General features: G+C 55.6%; 1 protein-coding gene across 2 annotated transcripts in view; it reads left to right on the forward strand.

Annotated features, from left to right (window-relative positions):
- ITGA11 (integrin subunit alpha 11) overlaps positions 1-25404 on the forward strand; it is a 126569-nt gene that overhangs the window by 99892 nt on the left and 1273 nt on the right. For both annotated transcript variants that reach the window (XM_075536111.1, XM_075536110.1), the window contains exons 16-29: positions 2472-2638; positions 4026-4168; positions 5643-5753; positions 9955-10040; positions 10808-11015; positions 13907-14005; positions 15236-15312; positions 16966-17055; positions 18398-18488; positions 19673-19786; positions 19954-20040; positions 21051-21161; positions 21285-21380; positions 25133-25246. In XM_075536111.1, coding sequence (XP_075392226.1) covers positions 2472-2638; positions 4026-4168; positions 5643-5753; positions 9955-10040; positions 10808-11015; positions 13907-14005; positions 15236-15312; positions 16966-17055; positions 18398-18488; positions 19673-19786; positions 19954-20040; positions 21051-21161; positions 21285-21380; positions 25133-25246 — 1594 coding nt within the window. The remainder of the gene's footprint in view (positions 1-2471; positions 2639-4025; positions 4169-5642; positions 5754-9954; positions 10041-10807; positions 11016-13906; positions 14006-15235; positions 15313-16965; positions 17056-18397; positions 18489-19672; positions 19787-19953; positions 20041-21050; positions 21162-21284; positions 21381-25132; positions 25247-25404) is intronic.

Raw genomic sequence — 25404 nt, forward strand, 5'->3', positions numbered from 1 at the left:
CACCATCAGTTCGGCATTTGTACAATTTGAGCAATGGCTTGCCACTTTTAAAGCCAAAACCTGTCTTTGATAGGTAGGCTGCTTCCTAAGAGAGGGCACATGTTAGTCATGTGTTAGTCACTTTTTTGACAGCTCTACTCTATTGGGTTCTAGGTGAACTTTATACGAGGTGGGGACTCATTCAGCAATTCACACCCAAATGGGTCTGTTAATACGGGATAACTTTTGAACACCCCTCTTCCCCCAAATTATCATAATTTGAACTCTTTTTCTATACCTTGAGATTTTTTCCACCATAAATATTATAACTTCAAATATATATATATATAACAGAAAGCCTATAAAATACAGGGAAAAAAACCACTCCACATCCCATCCCCTTAATATTACCACTGGTGACATGGTGGCAGCACCCTTGCCCTCTTTGTTCCCCTGCATGTAACTCCACCAGAGTGCCAGTCCATGCCCCAGACCATTGTTAAAAGGCATTAACAATGCTGAACTAGGACTTCCGGGGAGGGAGGGGAAGAGGGGACAGGAGAGAATGCGATCCTGGCCCTCCAGAATATTACAGTTCCCTGGAGGAAACGGCGCAATCTGGGCTCCTATGGCCAAAGATGAGGTGTTAGTGCTTGTGGGGAAAGGGGCAGAGCAGGTGGGAGGAAACGGGAAGCAGGAGAGGAGGGCCAATCAGAGAGGCGTCTTCCTGAGCTGGCCACAGCTTCACAGCCCATGCAGCTAAGTGTCCTGCATCTCAGGACGGCTCTAGAGAGGCAGTACAGAAGCACTACCTCTGGCAATAGCCAGGTCCTTTGTACCCCCTATTTCCATGGCCTGAGCCTTAGCTGATCCACATGCCCAGGTAGTGTCCCCTGGCCCCTCTGGGTGGTCCTGGGAAAGGCAGAGTCACGCAGGTGCAGCATGACCCAGTGTGCAGATGCCATGATCTTCTGGAGGCTGAGCCACATGTCAGGGACTGGAGGCTGTGGATGGCTGCTTCAAAGCCATGTTAAAGTTATTTGCTATGTCAGCACCAGCCAGGAAGCGATTCAAGTGACCAAGGCCAGGATAGGGAGTAGACATGGCCTAGTGAGACTCTAGTATGATACATAAACTAAATCCTTTACAGGAAACAATGAGTCCTTGTGGTGCAGTGGATTAGGTGAGGCTGTCTGCTTCTCCGGCAATTTGCAGTCTTAGAAACCTGAAAGACCAGTTCTAACCACGTGTTGCTTCAAGATTGAGTGTGGAACCAGGAGAAGTGAAACAGAGTGGCTAATTTCCCTGGAGGCTCCCCATAGAGCACACAGAGGACCCCAGATTCCTAGAAACAGGAACATTTGTTTGAGAACCCCTGAAGGGTTTCCAGCCAGAGCACAGCATCTTACCCTAACCTTCAGCATCTCGAACTGTAGCGATTCACATACTACCCTGATCATTGTCATAACCAAGATGCACCTAGTCGGTGACTCCCTTCATCCTCTCTGTAAATGAACACCCTTCATTGTTACTCCAACTTTAGCCTTGTGCTAAGCAATATCCCCACCCCATCGCACACTGATGTGCTAGTGATATCTTTCATAGGACAACTTCAGGTAAATACTTTGAGAGGTTAACAAGACAAAAAGTAGGTTTGCCCAGCCCTATAGACTTGCTAAGAGTTGAAATCGACTTGATGGCAGTGGGCTTTGTCTTGGTTTCACAGGAAACAAAATACAAATAGCATTTTCACACACACACAATAAGAGAATTGGTCTCACTGAAAGGGCTTGATCAACTTCTAACTTTGGGGGTCTAGACCTCAAGTGGTATTTAAATAGTGATGAAACTGTGGGCCAAACCCCCTGGAAGAACATTAAGGCCAAATTCCATGGTTCTCAACTAGGTCTGCCTAGTTGTGGAGCTTTTAAGGTCTCAGAAAATGTAGGCTCTCTGACAGCTTATTGAATCAGCATCTGCATTTTGAAAGATTCCCCTGGGGATTTTCAAGTATGTGAAAAATTGAGGATTTGAAGAAGAGCTGCTTTGAGAAACACTAATATCTGAGTCATAACCCTTCCCCCAAAGATTCTAATCTCATTGTCCTGGGCTGCAATCTAGCCATCAGGATTTTTTCCCCACTCGCCATATGATCCTGTCTACTGCCAGTGCTGGGAATCACCACTTTAAAGGTGACCAAAAAGCACAGAAATATCATCCGTGGTGAGGGAAACCCCTGGGGAAGTGATGGACCACCTCAAGGGACTATGAGGTGCTGAGCTCCTTGTCCACTGGTCCATGGCTTTACCTGATTCTCTGGCAGCTGGAAACTCTACTGCCAGCCCAGGTCAGCCCAGCCCCAGCCCCTCACCCTCCAGTGCTGCCTTTGCAGATTTCATTCCCATGTGGTTCTCCATGCTACCCTCCATCCCCGAGGTCACAGCACTCACCTGGTTCCTTCCCTCCCCAGCTCACTGGGCTTCTTCCTGCAGGTCCCGCCCTGTGGTGCAAATCAATGCCAGCCTCCACTTTGAGCCATCCAAGATCAACATCTTCCACAGGGACTGCAAACGCAATGGCAGAGATGCCACCTGCATGGCCGCCTTCCTCTGCTTCACACCTGTCTTCTTGGCACCCTATTTTCAGACGGAGACTGTCGGTGAGCCAGGCCCTGCTGCCCTCCCTACCCCACCAAGCCTCTCCCCGTGGACTCTGAATGGCTCTCCCCAAAGCCTGGGTTTCCTCAGAAATGAGAGATGAGTGCTAGGGCGTCCTGTTAGACGCCACTTTACGGTCCTGGAGAGGTGCAGACATTTCGCCTTTGACTACTGGCCTAAAGGTTGGTGGCTCAAACCTACCGGGTAGTGCTATGGAACAAGAGTCTGGGGATCTGTTCCCATACAATTAGAGCCAAGAAACCCCTGCTCTGTATGTCACAACGCAGCACGGCATTGGAATGGACTCAACAGCAAGGGGGCTGGAGGCCCACTCAGTACTCTGAGCACAGGCACTAAGCCTCTCTCTCTCTCTTTGGGGGTCATGGTGTGTGCTCAAAGAGGGGACATCATGCCAGAGGTGAGGGGGTGGGCAGGGGTGATCAAAGAAGGAAAGGCCAGAGGAGGGAGTCTGGATGCAGAGTGGAGCCAAACAAAGGCCTGAAAGCAGCAAAGCAAGCTGATGTGTGGAGCTATGAAGTCAGCCTGCATCCAGGGACAGTCTGACCCAGAGGCCCCAAGGGAAGGCCTGGAAACCAAGCATGGAGCAGAACAGACCCCAGGTTCAGTGGCCACCTCTCAGAAGTGGGTGTGAGGCAGAGGCAGAAGACTATTGCTGAGCGTCTAGGCCTCCGGCCAGGAATGGAGTCAGACTCCTGCACAGGACCACCCTGGGTCCAGACAGGCCCAAGAAGACTGGGGCTGCAGAGTAGCTTCTAGACCCAGGAGGAGGACCAGCCAGCTGCAGGACAGACCTGTGTCCCAGGGGAGGAGAAGAGCAAAGGCAAGCCCGGTGGCTACACCTTCTCTGTGCCTTCCATCTCTAAAAGAAGAAAAACTTGAGGGTCTGAAGCAGACTGAGGCTGGTGGGGATTTGGTCATCTGAGCTGAAGGGCTGCAGGCCACACCTCCAGCCCGTGCCTCGGGTGTGAAGAGCCAGCTGGGGTCTGGCTGGTCCCCTTACTGTGGGCAGGAACTGGCCCTGCATGGCCTCTGAGGGCACCTTGGGCAAGTGAAGAAGGGATGGGGGAATGTGCTGACTCAGTAGAGGGGCAGGGGGACTCCCACTGGGCCATCACCCTGGCCTCATCCTGTCTCCTCTCCTTTCTCTCCATGTCTCCTCCTTCTCCATTTTCACTGCACCCTGATCTGCAGGGAAGAGTCTGGCTCACCCTGGGAGAGATGGGAGGCTCTTTCCAGGTCAGCCTGAGGGGCTCTCTGGAGGAGCCAGGCTGTCCAGCGACTATTGTAAAAGCCAGATTGGAGGGAGGGGCAGGGAAGGGAAGAGATGGGTCCATCTCCATGGTCTCCCTGCCCTCTCTCCACCTCCAGGCCTCAGATACAATGCCACCATGGACGAGAGACGGTACACCCCACGGGCCCACCTGGACAAGGGCGGGGACGGATACACCCACAGGACTGTCCTGCTCTCTTCTGGCCAGGAGCACTGTGAGAGGATCAGCTTCCATGTCCTGGTGAGCCTGGCACCGCTGCAGAACCCAGGCTATACCGCAGACGGGGCACCTGCTGTGGGAGAGGCAGGGAGCCCAGCGGTAGAGCCCGGGGACCCTGTCTTGAACTTGGGCCACTCTGGATCCCACTGCATGACTCACGGAAAGGCCCCAGAACACGCTTCCCACCTCACTGTGTCGCTCCAAACCCCTTCCGCCCGTCTCCCGTGATGTGGTTTCCTCAGCCCTGTCCAAAAGGGGCAGGAGTGCAGTGAGATCGAGCTAGGAGAACTGCAGCCAAACTGACCCCAGACCAGTCTATTCCAGCTCAGCGACAGGACAGGCCTGCCCCCGTGGGTTTCCAGAACTGTAACTCTTTATGGTCGTCGAAAGCCTCATCTTCTCCCTCGGAGCACTGGTGGTTTGGGACTGGCGCCCTTACAGTTAGCAACTCAACACATAACCCACTATGGCACCAGTAGGGGGTCTAGAAATGAAGGACTGGCCGGCAGTGGGGGCTGGAGTGGAGATAACGGCCAAGTAAGGTGGGCCCAGGTATGGCAAGCTGTCGGGGAGCTGGTACCCACCCCGCAGGGTGGTGGCCTAGTGCCCCATCTTACAGACCAGGGAGAGGGTGACAAATGGGCCCTATCTGAAGCACCCAATACTCAAGTCTCTGTATGCACGCAGAGGCACTCGGCAAACCGGGCCCAGTGGGTCACTAGCCAGAGGGAGAAAAGAGCAAGCAGGCAGAGATTCCTGAGGTCTGCTGATGTATGACCCCTCTGGGGTGGGAGGGGGGGAGGGTGTGTGTGTGTGTGTGTGTGTGTGTGTGTGTGTGTGTGTGTGTCCGCCCTGTGGTCCCAAACCAGCTGTATGTGCAGAGCCAGAACACTCATTAGAAATGCAGGTCTTCAGGCCGCAGCCTCTAAAATTCACGGAGCTCAGTAAGTGGTGGAGTAATAGGCTCCCCGGGGTGTTCTAGCATGCCCTAAATTTAGAATCACACCCTTAATACCAAGAAGTCAATCCATCAGGAGTCAATCCACTTTGTGGATCTTCAATGCACAGGGCAGCCTGTCGCCTCTGCTTCGTTCATGCTATTTGTTCATTCAAATCCATCCAATGTGTTTGCTGAACTTGTTCCTTGCTGGGGAGAGAAGAGTGGCGCCGTCAGATAGTTGAAATCCACCTGAGAAGTGGCCTTAGGAGGTCGGAGCAGTGAGGGGCTCTCAGAGGCTTCCTGGAGGCTGAGGACTTAGGGCTATGGAGGCCGGGCGTTGAAGGAAGAGTCAGAGCTGAGTTGGCCTAAGCTGAGCCCCAGGCCCCTTTGTGGGCAGCACATTCATCCTCTCCGTAGAAGGAGCCCCCATCCACCGCTGGCAGCCCCACCATCTATCTGCCACCGGGCTTCAGAGGAGGGAATTCCAGCTCAGCATCCATGGTCATGGCCCAGAGACTCATGTTCCCTCCCCACTCCTTCCTCTCCTTCCCACAGGACACTGCTGACTACGTGAAGCCAGTGGCCTTCTCAGTAGAGTATGCCCTGCAGGACCCCGACCAGGGCCCTGTCCTGGACGACGGCTGGCCCACGACCCTCAGGGTCTCGGTAAGTGCTGGCATGCTGGGCATACAGTGCCCCAAGGAGGGCAGGGGAGCCTCCCTCTCTCCAGTGCCTCCTGCCCTGGTGAGCCTACCGCACGCACCTGGCCCGGCTGGATCCACAGATCATACAATTCAACAGCTCAGCAGTGTCACGAAGAGCTGCATAATTTTACCACACTCAACTTGAGAACATTTCTCCGTACTCATGGTTATTCGTGTATTTTTTTTAATTTTGACAAGAATATACACAAAGCATTCAGCAACTTCTACACGTCGATTTTACTCTGTGTTGTACACCAGTATTGTTGCCCTTCTCCAAATCATCCCACCACCATGAAGATGCGCTCAATGACCCCAAAGGAAAGCCTCTTCCTCCTTCCCCCGTGGTGCCGTAGGGCGTTTGGTTTCTCCCCTTCTTTTTCTCTTTCTTTCTTTGTTTAGCAGCCTTCTTGATAGTCACATATCATACACTTCCATAGTTAAACCACTTCTATAAAAGGGCTGTCTAGACATCCTCACCACCAGCTCTGATGCTCCCGCCCCACTTCTGCACACACACCAGTTTCTACAGGACCGGCAGTGGGAGGTCCCCAGCCCAGTGAGTGCTGGGACACAGGGGCAGACAGGAGGGGACTGAGAGCTCAATCCCCCGCCTTCCCCCCTTGCTCACGTACAGATGAGGACACTGGCGCCACGCCCGGTCTGCAGTGTGCCTTTCTGCTTGCTGAGTGGGTGACTGAGTATTCCAAGATTAAGTTACTTGAGCTCCGTGCTGGACTATGGACCCACCCCTCAGCCACATTTTTGAATCCCTGGAATCAAATGTTCTCTGCACATTGCAGCCCCATGGAAGTCCCACTCAAAGGAAGTGTCAAGCCCATGAATCTGTCCCTGGTTTGTGAACACCTGGACCTGGAGGACTCAGGAGACGACTTCACATCGTACTTCAACATCGCTGCATCCACACACTTAGCCCACGGTGCCACCAGGGCTCCTGAAAGCCTAAGAGAAACACCCAGGAAACCAAACTCCCTGCCGCCGAGCCGTTTCTGACTCCGAATGGCCCGAGACAGGGTTTCCAAAGCTGTTCATCTTTCAGGGAGCAGATGGCCTCATCATAATCCTGCAGAGGGGTTGGTGCGTTTGAACTGCTGACCTCGTCCAACCCACAGAGTCAAATGCAGTTCAGCTGGTCTGTCAAGGATGGAATCCTCCCTCATGACTAGGAACTAGGATAAGGGGGAATCTGGTGAACTAAGTCATTCGTATTTATCCTCCTCCTGCCCAGTGGTTGGACAGCCTCCAGAGCAAACAAGTGAGCACATGGTACTCTAGATACAAGTTAAAGCCCTAGATGTAGACTAGGGGGACCCCTGCCCTCCTGGAGATACACACACACACACACACACACACACACAGAGGGGAGCGCTGATGCTGGTAATGTCACCGCAAGGTGGTGATGAGGGCCCAAGACCAGGAATCCACAAACTCGGGGGACAGCTAACCTAGAAATTCAAGGAGAGCTCAGGGAGGGCTTCCTGGAGGAGGGGACATTGGGCTGGACCTTAGGAACAGACACAATTCAGCCACCCAAAGATGGGAAGGATGGGTTTTTCTTCCAGAAGAGAGGATAGCACAGGTGAGGCCTGGAAGTGAGAAAAAGGTGAGAGCGAGCTGGAAAAAAGATAGGCTGCGGATATATCATGGGAGGTCTATGCAGCAGCTGAGTGAGTTGTTCATCCACACGTTAGAGCCCTCCTTCCCAGGGCTCAGTCTGCACCTGTTTGGTTCTAGCACTGTGACAGCTGAGCCCTGGAGGCAATGCTCTCAGTTCCCTGTGGATGAGTGCAAAGGTTGCTTATCACACTGAACTGGTCCTTGCGATCGCTCTTCTGAAGGTCATTGTATAGTTCAAGCTTCTTGAACTAAGTGCTCGGGACCAGGCTGGTGGAAGAATGCTGACCACTAGGGTAAGCCTCCGGGCGAGAGTAGCGCACCCTCAAGGGACACCACAGGTGGTATCTGGAAGATAGGGTTTGCTCACCAGCTCTACTGGGCTTCACTGGCTTCTTTGCTGCCTATGGCCTGGCTGCTGCAAATCCTCATGGTGATGGGGAGGCTGGAGAGAAAGGTGCCAGGCACTCTGGTCTGAGCTGGAGACCCCTGTATCCCGTCCCCTGGATGTGGGCTGTGCTCTTGGCAGCGACTGTCGCTGCCCTCCAGTTTGCCCTGGATGACCACCTAATGACCCCACACTTGAATGTGCCAGGCAACACCACCAATTAGTATAGCCATATCTAGGTTGTGAATACATGTGATCAGAGTCCAGCAGCGTCTGCCCTGAAAGTATGGAAAGCGTTCCCAAGAAGGGATCGTGAAAATGGGCTCAAGAGCTCACTGCGTGATTTTCTCAGACGGTGGCATCAGGATGTGTGCTGGGTGCCAGGGCTGCTGCTGGGCGGTGGAGCCCCAGGCTGCCCTACATTTTCATCAGACCCTAAGTCCCTGCTCCTCTGAACTGGCTGCACATAGCTGATTCTCTAGCAAAGCGGTTCTCAACCTTCCTAATGCGGTGACCCTTTAATACAGTTCCTCATGTGGTGGTGACCCCGAACCATAGAAGTATTTTCGTTGCTACTTCATAACTGTCATTTTTCTACTGTTATGAATTGGGCCACCCCTGTGAAAGGGTCGTTCAACCCCCAAAGGGGTCACGATCTACAGGTTGAGAATTACTGCTAGAGTCTAGCAGAAGCCAGTGCCTAAGACTAAATGATTGCTGCTGAAGCTGCTAATCACGAGGTCAGCAGTTCAAATCCACCAACTTCTCTGAGGGAGAAACTGTGGCTTTCTGCTCCTTTCAAGATTGACAACCTTGGAAACCCCCAGGGCCGGTTCTACTCGGTCCTATACGGTTGCCATGAGTCAGAATCAACTTGGTGGCAGCAATTTAAGCTGCGTGCAAGGCTACTGGTTTGACTTGCAGGTGACGTTAAAAAAGGAAAACAAACACTATCATCAAGTCAATGCCAACTCCTAGCGACCCTGTGAGACAAGACAGAACTGCCCCTGTGAGTTTACAAGGCTGTAACTCCTTAAAAGACCAGGAACCCTGTCTTTCTCCCATGGACCAGCAGGTAGTTTCGAACTACTGACCTTGCAATTAGCAGCCCAGTGTGTAGCCATGTGCCACCAGGGCTCCTTGAGGTGGAAGAAACCGTTCCTTAGAGGCTCTCACTCTCGCTCAGGCCTGGGGTCCTCAGCTCCTCTCCAATTTTCACATGTTATCTACCCTCCATGTGTGCTGGCCCACTGGGCTCAGCATTGGGCTGCTAATCAAAAGGTTGGCAGTCCAAATTCACCAGCCACTCTGCTCCACAGCACTGTCGGCTTTCTCCCACCAAGTAGCTGAGGGTTTGAACCAGCAGCCTTGCAGTTAGCAGCACCAGGGCTCCAACTCCAATACATATTGTGGGGAGGACAATTTGATCCAAAGCCTGCCTCTCTGGCTGCCCACAGGTGTGACTAGCTGTTGCTTCCCCTGAGCGTCTCTGTCCCTTCACACTTATTTCTACTTGCCACCTGCATGCTTCTCACACTGCAAGCACTCATTCACACGCCAGTCTTCCCAGGAGCTGAGGTCAGGTGCTGCTGTTGTCAGCCTCGAGCCCCAGTACCCTAGGCCCTGCCCCCTACAGATGCTGCCTGGAATAATTCCTCAGCTCTGTGCTGCCAGCTCCCTGACTGCAGGGGACAGCAGAGGACCCTCTGAGTTGAGCTGTGAGCCACAGGATCCCTACAAGAGCATACAGGTGGTGCTGTGGAAGGGACACAAAAGGCAAGGTCCGTGTCCCCTGGGGAGCAGAGAGGAACTGTGGGGGCAAGGGGTGGCATGGCTGGGGACAAAGCCATAGCTGAAGGCTGTGATGCCCTGCCCAGCAGGCCACATCTGGCTCTACCCCCCACCCCTAGCCACCCACACCTGCCAACCTCCCCCCACCAACCACCCACACCTGGTTCCACACACACCCCAGCCACCCACACCTGGTTCTCCCCACCACAGCTGCCTATACCTGGTTCACCCACACCTGGCTCTCCACCTCAGTTGCCCACACCTGGCTCTTCCACCCACCACCCACCCACCCACACCTGAGTCTCCCCCACCCCCCACCTCCAAATGACCATACCTGGCTCTCCCATCCCAGGTGCCCTTCTGGAACGGCTGCAACCAGGACGAGCACTGCGTCCCGGACCTTGTGCTGGATGCTCAGAGCGACCTGCCCACTGCTCTGTGAGTCAGCAGGCCCCCCCTGCCCTTCCTGTCCCCTTCCTGCTGGGCTGCCAGGTCCTTGGACTGGTTCTCAGAGGCAGCTTTGTCTGAGCTAGAGCCCAGGCTCTGCCGCTCACCCCTGGGTGTGATTTTGTGCGATTCCCTGCCCTCTCTGAGCTTCAGCACTAGTTCAGTCTGACTTCCTCAGAGTTTGTTTAGACAAGGAATCCGGTGTGGGGGGGAGCCCACCCTACAACACAGACAAAGATAGAGGTTAGGTGGGGAGGGGTGTAAAATTCCAGACCAGGTGAGCTTAGGGTTCACTGGCTGCACAGCTGGGCTTGATGGGAAGGGGACTCGGAGAGGACAGGCAGGCTGCCCCCTTGCCCCTGGAGGAACAAACTAGCACTCAAGGCCAAATGACAGACGATACCATAGCTTAGATTTAGGCACTGTATTTGCAAATCGGTTATGTTCAAGTTTGATCCAACTTGGAGATGAGTTCTAGAAGGTTATGTGTATCTATGTGTGTGTATGTGTGTATAAATATATATATATATATACCTTCATATGCACAATAACTAGAAATAGCTCGCCCAAACCTTATAGGGCAATAAAGAAGCAATGACCCGACCAGGATAGTCACTAGGCTCCTAACCAGGAGTTTGTGTTTATCTTAGGGGTGACAGCTATGAGGGGGGCAGCCAGGGTCTTTGAGGATGCTCACTCTCCAGCCCTTTCCTCTGCTTTCCTCTCCACCCCCACCCCGCCACGGGCCCTTCCCGCAGGGAGTACTGCCAGCGGGTGCTGGGGAAGACCCCGCAGGCCTGCACCGCCTACGCGCAGTCCTTCGACACGGCGGTCTTCATCATGGAGAGCACGCGGCGGCGGGTGGCCGTGGAGGCCGCGCTGGAGAACCGGGGCGAGAACGCCTACAACACACGCCTGAACATTTCCCAGTCGGCAAACCTGCAGTTCGCCAGCTTGATCCACAAGGTGAGTGAGCCCCCGGAGGCCTGCGAGGGCTGCAGGAGAAGTGCGGCTCAGGAGCCTAAGAACACCTGCCAGATCCGGCCCCCTCCGGCCCACCCCCAAACCCGTCCAGTACCAGTCGTGTCCCTGGGCCCTCACCGTGTCTTCAAGCTCCCGGAGATTTTGTGGAGAAGATGGGGAAGGTGCAAAGGATGATCAGGCCCATCGCCCCGGGGCCCAGCCGGGGCCCATGCACACACCTATCCATCTGCACACACGCATCACGGGCGCACACACATCCTCTGCACGGTTCCTCCTCCTGCGCCAGCTGGCACAAGTCCTGAGGAAATGCCCAGTTGCTGCCCCTTTGAAACCTGAGCTCCCTCAGGGCCAGTGGCCTGTCTTAGCTGGGCTGGGCACTTAGAGGGCCCTCGGACACGTTTGTTTAGGAAACCGGTGTCACGTGCTGGGGCTCGGATAGAAAGTCCCTCAGGGACCGCGTTGGCCTCACAATTCTTAGTCTCTGAGCATGTGGGGCCCAGGGCACAGCTGGGACCGAGGGGGGGCCTGCTGTCCTCACCTCTCCCCCCCACACACACACACCCTCACCTACACACACACACACACACACACACACACAGGAGCATTCCTGCAGAGGGGTGGGAAGTCAAAGAAATGAGACCACCCCTCAACATACCCCTGGAGCCCCAGCGTCAGAGCTCTGCCTCCACACCCTCTACTGTCAGAGTGGAGCTGGAGGGCCCACCCCAGGCGGGTGTCTGTCAGGTGGGTCCGGTCCATCAAGCCTGCATCACCTGCTTGCCTGGCCCAAACTTGACAAGGCCAGCCCTGTCTGTGCCTGCCTGGGCCTTTGGGGGCTGAGCAGAGGCAGAGAGAGAACTGACAAGCCGGTGTGCGCCCACAGCCTGCCTCCTTCAGAGGGTGCCTCCCCTCCACCCCAAGGGGGGCGTCAAGCTCCACTTCCATTCCCTTTTCCACCTCCAGGGGGAGACCGGTCACGGGCTGAAAGTCACATGGTCTCCAGTCCAGCTGACCCTCCACTTGGTCAAGGGGGGCTTTATGGGGAGGAAGCAACTCTGATAGTCTGGTGACTAACCATGTTTTGTTCTGAGTATGGAAGCCCTCCCTATCAACGCTTTAAGCTCAAGCCAAGGGCACTACCATAGCCCTTGAGTTCGTGCTACTCATAGTGACCCTGTGGGATAGAGTATAACGGACCCTGTGCGACTCTGAAACGGTAGATATTCATGGAGCTGAAAGTCTCATCTTTCTCCCTTGGAAGTGCTGGTGGGTTTGAACCGCCAGCCTTGTGATGAGCAGCCCCACATGTCACTTTCTACACCATCAGAGCTCTTTCACACATGTGCAAAAACGCAGGCCTACCACCTGCCCCGTAGACATGCACCTACCTGCAGACCCTCCCCACCAGAGCCCATACCAGCAGACGCTACATCCTCATGTTTGTATCCCGCATGCATGTCTCCAGGCCGTGCCAAGCACTGCACGTACAGATAAGAACCCTGAGAGCTGCCACATTTTGAGGGCTGCAGTCTTCTGGGCATTGAAATAGGCATTTACAGGTGTGAAAGCATTTAATCCTCACAGCCCTTGAATGAGGTGCTGGCCCCATTTAACACATGGGGACACTGAGGCCTGGGCAAATGAGGGTGTGGCCAACCCACAGCATGAAGCCCCTTCCCTCGCCTGTGCTGGGGGACACGCGGACCAGGCCAAGGGCTCTGACTCCCAAAGGCCAGGCTACCTGGAGGTGCCTCTCCCTTAGACTCAGGGACCAGCAGCCTGCTGTTCAGAGGTAGGGGGGCTTGAAAGTGGTGGAAGCCCTAGGAGATGTGAAGGAGACTGCTGCCCACCTCCCCTGCCTGCTAATCAGATGGGGCAGCAGCAGAGGTCAGGGGTGCTCCCCAGCCCCTGGAGCACATGCAGGTCCTGCCCTGGAGGGCAGGCTGACCACAGGAAGAGCAAAACTCGTCTGCAGAATGACTATCACGTGAGGGAGAGGGGCAGTTCAGGGGGCAGCAGCCGCCCCTCCTTAGCACCCACAGCCCAGGTGGGGCTCCAGGCCTTAGCAGCAATGTAAAGAAGCTGAGCTGGGGCTCCAACCACACTCCCACAACCAACCCCCCCGCCCCCCGCCCGCAAACGGGGATGTTCATACACTCCTTGTTTCTCAGCTAGGCTGCCATATGGGGGAGAGGACAGCCTGCAACTGGGGGGAGCCCCCTGCAGTGAACAGGGATGAAGGAGCCCTGGAGGCATCATGGGTTACGCTTTAGTCTGCCAACCACAGGTCAGCAGTTCAAACCCACTACAGGGGCAGTTCTAATCTGTCCGGGAGACTAAAGTCAGAGTTGGCTCAGTGGCAGTGAATGAGAGCCAGAAGGCCTTGGGCTGGGGAAGAACACATCATTTTCTGCTCTCAGCAGTGAGGATTGGCCACTGCTGGACGGGACCTCAGAAAAATGTCCCCAACAGGCCCTGACCAGGTCAGCCTACTCCACGCTCACTGCTTTTCTGGATTTCTGCCTTCTGAGAACCCAGAAACCTAATTTCATGGCTCAAAGGGAGCCATGTCCTATGCCAGAGAGACGTGTGGTCCAGCAGAGGGTGGAAGCTAGGCAGGCAGAAGATCCCCAGGCATAGCTGCCTTCTCCCAGTCCCAGCCCCTAGCTTACCGGCTCACTTCCTGCCCCCACAAACCAGCAGGCCTGTGTGCCTCCCTTCCGTGCCCCATCACCACCCTGCCATCACACCTCTTGCTCCCTGTGCGCCAGTGTACAGCAGGGTTCTTGGTTGGTCCTGAGAGCAGGGCGGGACAGTGGGATGAGGGCCTCAGCGCCCACCTCACCGCTGTATCTGTGCCTCCCCTCTCCCAGGAGGACTCTGACAGCAGCATCGAGTGTGTGAATGAGGAGCGGCGGTACCACAGGAAAATCTGTAACATCAGCTACCCCTTCTTCCGGGCCAAGGCCAAGGTGCAGGCTGGGGCAGTGTGGGGGTTGCAGGCAGGGCGGGGTGGGCATTGGGAGGTAAAAGAAAAGGGAGTTTACAGAGGGGAGATCAAGGTGCAGGGGTGGGGCTCGGGGACTAGGGAGTATACCTTTTCAGTGTTATTGATTTTTGTCCCATTAAGCGATATTCAAACCGTCGATTACTCAGCCATTCTCAGGGCTGGCAGCCTACCCTTAGAGCCCCCAGAGCCCCTTTGTTTCAGGAAGACCCTACCACTCCCACCCCACCAGTCTCTCACCCCCTCCTGGCCAACCCCACTGTCCTTTATCCTAACAAACGTCTCAGGTGTCCACCGTCTTTGCCAAGTCTGATGAGGGGTCGGCAGAGGAACTCCCCTTCGTGAGCACCTGCTATGTGCGCAAAAAATAAAAGACACACTCAGTGCCAGCAAGTCCATTCCTGACTCCGGCCGGTGTGGGGAGTAGGAAGTCTGCCCTTCTCCCAAGTACCCAATCCTCACCACTCAGATGCCCTGTGAAAGAGCCTCTCCAGAGGGACAGAAACCAGAGAGAGAGGCACCAACAAACCCAGGCGGGTCAGAGGCTGCAGGGCCATGGTCAGGGCACCCAAGCCCTACTCCTGGGCAAAGGGCCTGGGAAGGGCCAGCCTGGGTCACTGGAGAGACAGAAGGGCTGCCAGGCAAGGCGGCAGGTGGCTGTTCAACCTGCCCGATGGCCGGGGCCACCGTCCCCCTTCTCTGGGCCTTCCCACCCTACTAACACACACAAAGGGGGGCGGTTGTCTTCCCACAGACCTCTGACCCCAATCCTGGAGTGCATGATGATGTGGTGACAGCCATCGCCCCTGCCCTCCAGCTTGCCTCCCTCCCCACCTCCCCACCACATACACACACACACACACACACACACACACACAACGCCTACAAAGTGTACCCTGGCTGCCTTCAGTTAGATACAAAAGAGGAGGCGGGAGGTGACTGGCCCTTCAGACAGTGCACCCCCATCCAGAACTGTTGTTTTGGGCTGTGGCTCCCTCTGCAGCCCCTAACCCCCACTCACTCACATAACTGCAGGCAGCACTTGGCCTTCCTACCCCGCCAAGTCCACACACACCACCACCACCCCCTGCACCAGTAAGTGGGGTGGAGGGAGCGATGGTCTGCCAGGCCTGGTCCTGCAAGGCCCAGACACAGAGCCCCCAGCTGCCCTGCTCAGCCGACTTCTCCCTTGCAGGTGTCCTTCCGCCTGGATTTTGAGTTCAGCAAATCCATCTTCCTGAACCACCTGGAGATCCAGCTGGCCATGGGCAGGTCAGGCATCCGCTCCTTCCTGCTCTGTGGCCTGCCACTAGTCCCTGCAGCTGCAGGCACTACAACCCGTGCCCAGTTACCAGCCACGCCCGAGTGGAGCTGGGCTCCACCTGGCTCTCTGGCTGCCGCTTAGAAGTGGCCCCAGCCCTTTCTCCCACCCAAGGCGCCTCTGCATGGCCTCGCACCCAGCCTTCCAGTGAGCCACTGAACACAGGTCCCGGGTTCTTCACAGGGCAGTCAGCCCTCAACCACAGCCCCTTAAGTTAGGCAAAGCAGGGTCCCTCCCCGGCCCACCCCAAATGAGGCTCGGTGAATTTCCTGTGACACTCAGCATGTAACCAGCAGAACCAGGAGCTGACATTGGTTCTCCTGCTGTGTGTGTTCTGCCGCTATCTCTCTTGCCACGACTCGGAAATCTTTCCCTGTGCAAGAGACCTGTCTGTACTCAGCTGATACCATGAGTCACCCTCATCCTTTCCCTGTGGGCAGAGAGCGGGATACTGTCCACTGGGGGCTCAGCAACAGCCAAAACCCACTGAGAACTTCCCCGCACTGAGAAATAAGTTCTCTGGGCCAATGAATACCAACACTTCAACTCGTGCTTGCACACACGTGTGCACACACACACACTCACATACACATGTGCTCTCACATATATACATTTCAGAGTCACTCACACATACACATGCTAACATACAAACATACATTCAGAGTCACTCCCACACACACTCCCACATACACACATACACACATACAGTGTGTACTCACACACAGGCCAGAGTGTATCTCTCTCTCTCTCTCTCTCTCTCTCTCTCTCTCTCCCCCTCCCTCCCTCCCTCCCTCCCTCCCTCCCTCCTTCCCTTCCTCCCTCCCCACATCCCCTGGGGGTTCCCCCAGGCCCCCTGCTGCCTGCACTCAGAGCCCAGTCCTGCCACACACACAGCACAGGCATAGGCGAGGTACATACCATGGTGGGTGGGGATTTGGTCTGGGGGAGGGACACTGTGGGGGTGTCTGTGTTGTGTGTCCCATCTAAGGAAACAACTATGCTGGAGTAAGGCTCCCAGAGGGAATCAGACAGTACGAGCAGCCAGCAGAGTCATTTACTCTGTGTGAAAATTATTTGACCTGGTAGGTCACCGTGCTCAGCTGGGGAGGGAAGGACATGTGACAGAGTTCCCCGAAATGTCTATGAATTTCACCCACCAGCCTTTCCACAGCGGCAGGGTCCTGCAGGCAACCCTCGGGAGCTGCCCTCGAGCTGCGAGGAGGACTTTCTCCCTGGATGCCAAGTTCCCTTCCCTCACGGGACAGCAGGCAGGCCTTTGCTGTGGGCATGAACTTCCCTGTCGCCCACCACCCAGCTTCATGAGCTGACAGAACAGCAGCTCAGACAGGAAACCAGTGGGCAAGCAAGGGGTGGGGGGAGGCTCCAAGCTTAGTCCAAGTCTCTCCCTGGTCCCATGCACCCAGAGGTGCTACGCCCATGAAAGCAACAGGCACAGCAGCTGCCTGCCGTCCCTGCCTCCACAGGACGCCTCAGGCCACCTCCCTGTGTCCCCATGCTTACCCTCCAGTCAGACTTCCACCCTGCCCCTGCGACAGCCAGAAAGCCAGGCTGTGCAGCTGAGCTTCTGCCCCATCTCCTTACAGCGACAGCGAAGAGCTCGAGAGCACCAAGGAAGACAACACGGCCCTCCTGCGCTTCCATCTCAAATACGAGGCCGACATCCTCTTCACCAGGTGGGCCTGGCGGCGGGCAACCCTACCCCAGGGGAGGGACTGGGGGGAGGCAGGCTCAAGATGGGAGCACCCTCTAGAGCAGGGGTCCTCGAACTACAGCCGGCAGGCCACATGCAACTCGCCGAGGACATTTATCCGGCCTGCAGGGGGTTTCGCTCCATTTGTTTTTTCACTTCAAAATAAGATATGTGCAGTGTGCATAGGAATTTGTTCATAGTTTTTTTTTAAAAAAAACTATAGTCCGGCCCTCCAACGGGTCAGAGGGACAGAGAATTGGCCCCGTTTTAAAAGTTTGAGGACCCCTGCTCTAGAGGGCCTTAGTGGTCAGAGGGCCCAGGCCCAAACCCAGGCCTGTGTCCCGGGAGGATCCCCTTGTGAGGAAGGGGACAGAGAGGAGGAAGGAGGAGACCCGGGCCTAGCCCTTAGGCAGCTCCCAGCAGTGGCAAGGGTGAAGGGGGTCTGTAGGAGTTATCTGCCCCAGGATAGGCAACATGTGGAAGAATTGTCTATAGAGAATTTAAAAACAGTCACAAGACAGTGTAAGACACGAAATAACAACAATAATATATAACTGATCAAGGATTCAGTAGGGTGGGAGGGCAGGGGAGGTGGGGGGGAGAGAAGAAGAGCTGATACCAAGGGTTCAAGTAGAAAGAAATCATTTTGGAAATGTTGATGGCAACATGTGTACAAGTGCGCTTGATACCACTGAATGATGGATTGTTACAAGATTTGTAAAAGTCCCCCAATAAAATTATTAATTAAAATAAAATTAAAAGTCACAAGATCTATGAAACGTGAACCTGCTTTTTATTGTGCACCAATAAACCTGAACAATGTCAGTGATAAAATATTCCTCCACTGCTCTGTTCTCCAATCTTCCCCGCTTCCCCATCTAATGGGGGAGTCAGCTCCCCACCACCCCCCACCTCTGAGAGCCCCCACGTGGATGGAGAACTCAGAGCCAAAGTGCAGAAAGCAAGCCCCATATCTGCCTCCCCGCCACCCCTACCCCACGACTCCTAGAGGCTGGACGATACTGCAGTGCACAGTGGACAGGTGCACTCTCAAAATGCTAGGACACACGGGAGCAGAGCTGTCTTCTCACTCCACTCCCACTCACTGGGCAGACATTGCTAATGGATCTCAGAGCTTATTCCTACTGTGCCCAGACCAGACCTCAGAATCCTTCCAGCACTACAGGCAGCCAGCCAGTGGTAATGGGGTGAACCTATTTTTCCTGGCCTCGGGGGAAGGCAGGCTCATGCCCATACCCACTTTCATTCATTCCTTTGTGCTGACAACCTGGAGCTCACAACAGCCCTGTCCTCTGACCCTGCAGGAACAGCAGTCTGAGCCACTACGAGGTCAAGCCCAACAGCTCACTGGAAAAATATGATGGCATGGGGCCTCCCTTCAACTGCGTCTTCAAGGTAGGGCTGGTGGGGCGGGGGCTGGTCGAGGGCGCCGGACAGGGGACCTGTAGTCATCGCTGCAGCCCGTGTCCCGCCTCGTCCTGCTACCTAGTGGGTGGCAAGTCACTTGTGGGTTCTCAGTTCTCTGAAAAGAGGGGATGGGACCAGATGTTTCCGTGAGGATTAGAGTCAGTTGCACATAAGGTTTAAGACATTTAAAACACAACAACGACAAAGCAGAACGGGGTCGATCGCGCCGGGGAGTCCTCTCCCATAAAGCAAGTCCAGAGTGGGCCGCTTCCCAGTCAGCCCAGACTGATCTCCTGTCTCTCAGCTCACAGCCTTCGGGGCACCAGTCAGACCACGCTGGCTGCTGCTCTGCCCCACCTCCGTGCTCACTCTGGCAGCAGGGAAACGGGGGACGGGAGCGTGCCCTCCTGTGGCAGAGGGGCAGCATGTCCCCTGCGGGCAGAGGGGCAGCATGTCCCATGACCTCTGCTGGCCTTCCGCTGGTTCCTTACAGGGAACAGGCATCGGGTCTCCCCCTGTGGCAAGGAGGGAGAGTAAGGGTCTGCAGGCAGCTTCCCTCAGTCTCTGACAGGTGGGGCCCAGTTTCCCCACCCCGCAGCTCTCTGAGGGTATCAACTCCTCTACAACTGTGTGCAGCTGGCACTTCAGACACACCACAGCCTGCTCAAGGTCACAGGGGCCATACGTGGCAGCCACCTTACGATACAGATCCCCTCTTTCTGATGCCAAAGCCCCATCAGTAAGCACTGCTCCTTGGGCACAAAGCATCGTCGCCAGAATGCGGACTAACACACGTTCATTATTCATCCCCTCAGCAATCCGTAGTTCTCTCTGGTCGCAAATGAGGGGCTGTCACCCCCTGCCCTCCAGCCCCCACTCCTGGCCTGTGCCCGGGGCCCACCTGCACCAGGCCACACAATGCCCCACTGCTGAGGTGACTGCAAAGGCAGCGGCCCTGGTAGCCCAGCTGCCTCGGTACTTTCTCACATGCCACCCCACTACCACTCCTACCCATTCTGCCCCTAGGGCCCTGGATGGACATTTTTCTCCCAACAGATCCCCCACAGGCCCTGCTGGGGGATTCCAGGGACTGGGTGGCCCCGGCAGACCTCGGTCTCCACCTCGCTCCAACTGCAGCTGGGTGCCAACCCTCCCCATCTCTGGCCACACAGCTCCAGAACCTGGGCCTGTTCCCCATGCACGGGGTGATGCTGAAGATCACCATCCCCATTGCCACCAAGGGTGGCAACCGCCTGCTGCTGCTGAGGGACTTCCTCACGGACCAGGTATCGATGCCCTCTGGCTTCAGGGAGGGGGCAGGAGGACAGGTCCCCTACGTGACCCAGGCCCCAGGCCAGCTTCATCTCCCATGGAAAGAGGAGAAGCGGCCCTCTCGGGAAAGCCAAGTGGGCAGCGCTGGTGGTGAGGTTGTGCACGTGTGTTCTCTGTGCAGGGGAACACGTCCTGCAACATCTGGGGGAACAGCACCGAGTACCGGCACACACCCTCCGAGGAGGACCTGAGCCACTCACCACCACTGGTGAGTGCCAGGGCAGGGCCAGTGGGACAAGGAAATGCCGAGAGAGGGCCGCTTGCAGATAAAGCAGTTATCAAGGCCAGCACGCCCATGGTTCGTGCACCTGACTGCAGAGGAGCCCTCACTGCAGCTCCCAGTGGGAGTCCTGGGAAGCATGGCAGCCATCCAGGGCTCTGTCCTCGGAGTCTGTTTGGCCTCCAAATGGCCAGTTCTAATCAGGCTTTGGCCCCGCCTCAGCCATACAGAAAGCACAGCTGCTCCAGGGGCCTTCTTCCCTACAAGCCAGCCGGCTGGGGTGGAAAGGGATGGGGGGGGGAGGAGCAGCAAGACAGCAACACAACTTTCACTTAATACATCAATTAGTCATCTGAAGATTTGTTGGAGTTTCCTATTAATGTCACCTGTCAACAACTGCCGTTTTCATTTTTCCTCTCAAGCTGTATGAGACCTTATGAAACTTTGTTCTCGCCTTACTGCCCTGGCTAGGACCTGGGAGGAAGCAGACGGCATGGCGATTTGGTCCTGATCCTGATGGGAAAGGAATTCTCTTTAATGTTTCATTATTTAAACATGAGACTCACTGACAGGTTTAATAAATACCCTTTGATCTGATTCAGGAATTTACCTGGGAGTTCTTACTGCATCTGTTGTGATCATTGGAATTTGTATCGGTACAAAGGGGCTTCCAAAAAGTTCATGGACAAATTCCAGGATCTTTTCATGCTGTTCTTCCACGAACTTTTTGAAGCTCCCTGTATGGTCATGACAGTTACAGATTTCCCAATGTAGAACCAAACGTCTCTTCCTGGAATAGGCCCAGCCTGGCCATGATGCTCAGACAGACCCACCTGACCTTCGGCCACCCCTACTCCCCTGTCTTCTCTCCCTGCCCCTTCCTCCCAGGAGCCTGGCCAAGCAGCCATCTCTGGTGACCCAAGGTCTTGCCCACATCCTCAGACCTCATTGGGCTGGCCATCTCCCTCTGCTCACCCCAAGACCGTCTCCTCTTTCAGAATCACAGCAACTCTGATGTTGTCTCCATCAACTGCAATGTCAGACTGGCCCCGAACCAGGACAGCAGTTTCCGCCTGCTGGGGAACCTCTGGCTGAAGTCTCTAAAAGCAGTGAGTGGAGCCCCTGGGCCGGGCTGGGCTGGAAGGAGTGGGTGCTGGGGCAGCTCCCACGGGGGAGGCAGGAAGGAGCTTGCTGCTCCGGGCCAGCCTCTGACCAGGCCTCCGTCTGCGCAGCTCAAGTACAAGTCTCTGAAAATCACACTGCATGCGGCCCTGCAGCGGCAGTTCCACAGCCCCTTCATCTTCCGAGAGGAGAGCCCCAATCGCCAGGTGAGCCCCCCCCCCCCGCCCCGAGTTTCCCCACACCCTCTGCCCACCACGGCAAGGAGAGAGATGGCAGAGCCCAGTAATGGGACACCAACTGGGGAGAGAGGGAGAGAGAGAGAGAGAGAGCAGGACAAAGTGGGCTGCAGGAGTGGGCCTGGGCTCGGGGAGGGGCCCAGATGCTGCTGCTGCAGCATAAGCATGCTGGGGGTCAGAGGAAGGAGGGAACCTTGTATCCGTGTGTTTTATACACCAGAAAGCTGTCTTCACCCAGCCTTGTGTGCCCCAAGGGGGCAGGAAGCTCCCAACCTTGTCTCCTGGTCCCTCTATACTTCAAATCCAGTCCTCTGCACTTCAGATCCAATTGTCTGCATTGGGGGGTGGGGCGGGGCTGGAAGACACCTGGACAGGGTTGACTGTGAAGACCTGAGTGAAGAGGTCTGATCTGCCTCAGTCAGGTCCCGGCAAGGCTGAGGCTCTGTAAGGCTACCCAGGAGAAAATGAGGCACGGGTCTTAAAGGAAAACCCACAAACCCCTAGGGCTGTCCAGACAATACGGACTCAGCAACCCTCCAGCACAGAGTAGAAATGCCCCCTATGGTTTCCAAGGCCATCACCTCCATGAAAGAAGACCCCATGTCTTCCTCCTGGGGAGCAGCTGGTGGATTCAAACTGCTGACCTTTGGGTTGGCAGCCAGGCATTTTTACCCATGGGTCACCATGGCTCCTAAGGAGGCCCCAAACTGTGAAAGTAAATCCACTTCCACCAAGCCTGTTCAGACTCAGGGTGACCCTACAGCATTTTCCGCCCACAGTTCTACGTCCTTACTGCAGTTGCATTCTTCCACAGTGCACTTGACCTGCGGGGCTTTCAAATGGTAGTCAACTGCTGAACCACTGCACCACTGGGGCTCCTTAAGGAAAGCCCAAGCCTAATAAGGCTGTGAATCTTTTCCGGGGCAGATAGCAATGTAATGCTCCAGTAGGGCCAGAGCCCCATAAGGAAAATGCCAAGCCTCCGACCAGGAGTCTGGATGGGACACTGCTGCCCTCCACTGGTCAAATCCCAGTACTGTCAGTCGGCCAGTCCCCTGGTGAGGTCTAGTGTAAAGGCTGTGGAGTGAACTCCACCCCTACAAAGCAGGGGCCATCAGAACAAGCAAATGTCTGTCACCAACCCCAGCCTGAGCGGCAACAGGGGCAAAACCCCCAGAAGGACACGCACAGGAGCAAAGACCCATGGGCACTCTTTATTCATGCATGCACTCAGCATTTGCTGGGTGCCCTGCTATGGCCCCACAGGGCAGGCGGCAGTCTGAGGCAGCCAGGGGACAATGGTGGCAATTGTGGCCACAATCAGGGAGTCAGAGCGAAGCAAGTCCAGGGAAAGCCTCCCAGAGAGAGACTGTGAGTGAGAACTTGGGATTCCAAGATGTTACCAGCCCCTCCCACCACCCACACCACCTACCGCCACACTGTCCCGCTCCTCACTAGGTACCAGTCCTTTGGGGAATTTTCCTTCTCCTCCCATCCCCCACCCTGCCCAAATCCCTCTTGTACACCCCTTCTCTCTCAGGAACCCGGCCACCCAAAGACCAAGACTTTGTCATGTGGGGGGGGGGGGGGGCGCAGAGCATGGTGCCAGGCCTGGAGGTGGGGGGGCAGGGGGAGAGATAGGAATGTACAAGGGACCTGCCACTTGATGAGCCCTTGCTGCTGGCCAGTCCCTAGACCAGACATGTCACTTCAGTCATTCCTCATGACAGCACTGGGAGGCAAGCCCATGGTCCCCATTCTCAGAGGCGGAATCGGAGGCTGTCTATGAGGAGGCATGGGGGCTTAGTGAGTCCCCGGCCAAGCCAGGGCTCTAGGTCGCTGTTACAGTCAGTCACGCAGCAGATACTTATGGGGCACCTACTACGCTCTAGAGGAACCCTGGTGGCCTAATGGTTACACCGTGAACTGCTAACCGCAAGATCAGCTGTTCGAAACCACCAGCTGCTCGGAGAAAGACTAAGCTTACTATTCTCGTAAAGAAAACCCACAGGGCAGTCTACCCTGCCCTACAGGGTCACTTGACAGCAGTTCCAGTTTTGTTGTGCTTGTTATACTTGGTCCAGGAGACAATGCTGGAAGCCTGGATGGCGCATGTAGGTGCAGCATGAAACCCAGGCGTTGAGTTCCTGCGGTGCTGTTCTTGCTGGTGCACTGGTACCCACAGTCCCGGTCCCATGGAGGACCTTTTCCTACACAGACTGTCTTCAGCATGCAGGCCTGCTTACCTCATGCTTGGCAGTAGCTTTCTACCCCTTGCAAGTCCCAGACATGATCACACTTGTTACAACAAAGAGCTGGAAGGGCACTCAGAATTATGACCTGTGTTAGCATCCCTGGTAGCACTGCGGTTTCAGCACTGGGCTGCTAACCACAATGTCAGCAGTTCAAACCCACCAACCAGCAAAGATGAGGTTGTCTGCGCACATAAAGATTTAGTCTCAGAAACCCTAAGGAGACATTCTACTCTGTCCTATCGGGTCACTAGGAGTCAGGACATCCAATGGCAGTGGGCAAGCATGGGGAGTTTAGGGAGGTTGGGAAAATCCTCTCTATAAGACCAATGAGTTGGAGGTGGGGAGGAGAGGCCAGATTATAGGTATTTGTGGCATAGTGGTTATGATTGGGCTTGCTAACTACAAAGTCTGCAGTTTGAAACCACCAGCCACTCCTTGAGAGGAAGATGAGGCTTTCTACTCCTGTAGAGTCACAGTCTCAGAAACCCATGGGGGCAGCTCTGCCCTGTCCTGTAGGGTTGCCATGCGTCGTCATTGACAGGATGGCAGTGTGTCTGGTTTTGAGTTGGAGAGGCAGGCCGTGCTGACTCTCCGTGGGTATAGCAGAAAGAGTCGATCACCAACAGGAAGGATGGTGTTTGCCTCGATGGGAAAGATGTGGGAGAAGAGGTGGAAGTGAGGAGTGGGACGGAGAGTTTGACTTGGGGCCCATTAAAGACGCAGGGCCATCCCTGGGAAGTGTACCCTAAAGTCTGGAGGTCCGAGCCCCTCAGAGGCATCTGAGCAGAAAGGCCTGGCACTCTGCTTTAGAAACCACAGTCACCAAGACTCTGTCTGTGGAGCACAACTCAACTCTGCCACGGATGGGGTGGCCACGAGTCATACCATCAGGCAGTGCCAAGGAGATAGGGTAGGGCTCCGGAGAGCATCCAGGCAGAAGAGACAGATCTGAGATGGCCGGCCTCGAAGTGGTTAAAGCCACAGGACTGAGCAAGTCCACTGTGGGCACAGTGCCTCGTGCCACTGTGGGGCCCTGTCTCCATGAGAAATCAATAAAAAGAAATGTCCAGGTTTTCTCTTCTGATTTTAGAAGAAATGAAAACATTAGAAAGGTCAGAGCATCATGGGCCCCGGCACTATGCCAGCCCTGGCTTACCCAAGGAGTGGCTACAGTTGATGTTCCAGGACTAGGCCTTGGGACCTGGTGACATTAGAGCTTTGGGAGACGGAGGACGATGTGATGGAGGCAGAGATAGAGTGGCCAGTGGCAGGAGAAAGATCCTGGGAGAGTGGGAAGCGGAGGCAGACAGGTGGGTCGCTGTGTAGATATCCCCCGGGAGGACCTCCACTGGTGTCTCCCTGAGGAAGTAGACTGGCTCTCCCACCAGCTGCCCCCCTACCCCCCCACCAGCAGCGAGGTAGTAACTACTCCTGGCCTGGACCCACCCTCCCTCCCGCCCCCTGCAGATCATCTTTGAAATCTCCAAGCAGGAAGACTCACAGGTCCCCATCTGGATCATCGTGGCCAGCTCCCTGGGGGGTTTTCTGCTCCTGGCGCTGTTGGTCCTGGCACTGTGGAAGGTGAGGACCCTGCAGAGTGGGAGTGGGGTCCCACCACTCAGTTCCCAAGAGGCTGCTAATGGAGCGAGATGGGTGGGGCGGGTGCTGAGAGCAAACTGGAGGGGGGGGGGTTGCGGGGGGAGGTCCCCAGAGGAAAGAAACACAGGAGGAAGGGCAGC

This window comes from Tenrec ecaudatus, chromosome 17 (assembly GCF_050624435.1).
Source record: "Tenrec ecaudatus isolate mTenEca1 chromosome 17, mTenEca1.hap1, whole genome shotgun sequence".
NCBI lineage: Eukaryota > Metazoa > Chordata > Mammalia > Afrosoricida > Tenrecidae > Tenrec > Tenrec ecaudatus.